A 676-nucleotide genomic window follows, 5' to 3' on the forward strand; every position below is an offset into this window, starting at 1 on the left:
CAACCTGAGATGGCTAAGTTCACCCGACTTGTCCCTCCACAAAAAACGGCAAGCATCTCGATCTTGCTCTGCAATCCGCACCTGAAGGTACATCTTCTGAATGTCGGCTTGTAGGCCGACACGGTACCTTCTGAATCGCAGGAGGGCCTTGAGCAGGTCGATCTGCAAGTTCGGGCCGACTTCGAGTTGGCGGTTCAGGGATGTCTGTCCGTATTGCGCTGAACCATCGAAAACAACTCGGCACTTCTTCTCCTTACCCTCACCTTGGTATACAGCGTGGTGAGGTAAGTACCAAGTTCGACCTTCTGGACCGATCTCTGGAGCCCTTTCTGCCCAGCCGTTCTCCACGTATTGACGCATCGTCGCTGCATACTCCAGCCTTTCCTCTTCGCAGCGCGCCAGTCTGCGCTCGACGGCAAGCAAGCGACGTCTTGCTTGTGGAAAATTATTTGGCAGCGAGGGCCGACTTGGAAGCCATGGAAGATGGACCTCATATCGTTTCGCCATCAAAAAAAAAGCCCCTCCTCGAACCTTTTGAAGCGCCTCCTGGACGGGTGGAGCTTGTTTGGTTGGCGGTGGCAATGCCAATGGATTCCAATTCCCAAAATCGCCGCAAGATCGGTCGGCTGGATTCTTCCCACTGGAGTCAGGAGGGTAATCCCCGGCAATGGTTTGG

The 676-nt window shown here is 54.4% G+C and overlaps 1 protein-coding gene across 1 annotated transcript; it reads left to right on the plus strand.

Moving 5' to 3' along the window:
• Window positions 1-200: 200 nt before the first annotated feature.
• Tsp_16046 (conserved hypothetical protein) lies at window positions 201-670 on the plus strand (the record flags this gene model as incomplete). Its single annotated transcript, XM_003370838.1, has 1 exon — window positions 201-670. A coding segment is annotated over exon 1 (470 nt), but the record flags the coding sequence as incomplete, so codon positions are not given.
• Between the last annotated feature and the right edge of the window lie 6 nt (window positions 671-676).

Source organism: Trichinella spiralis, assembly GCF_000181795.1.
Source record: "Trichinella spiralis strain ISS 195 chromosome Unknown Scfld464, whole genome shotgun sequence".
In the NCBI taxonomy this organism is placed as follows: domain Eukaryota; kingdom Metazoa; phylum Nematoda; class Enoplea; order Trichinellida; family Trichinellidae; genus Trichinella; species Trichinella spiralis.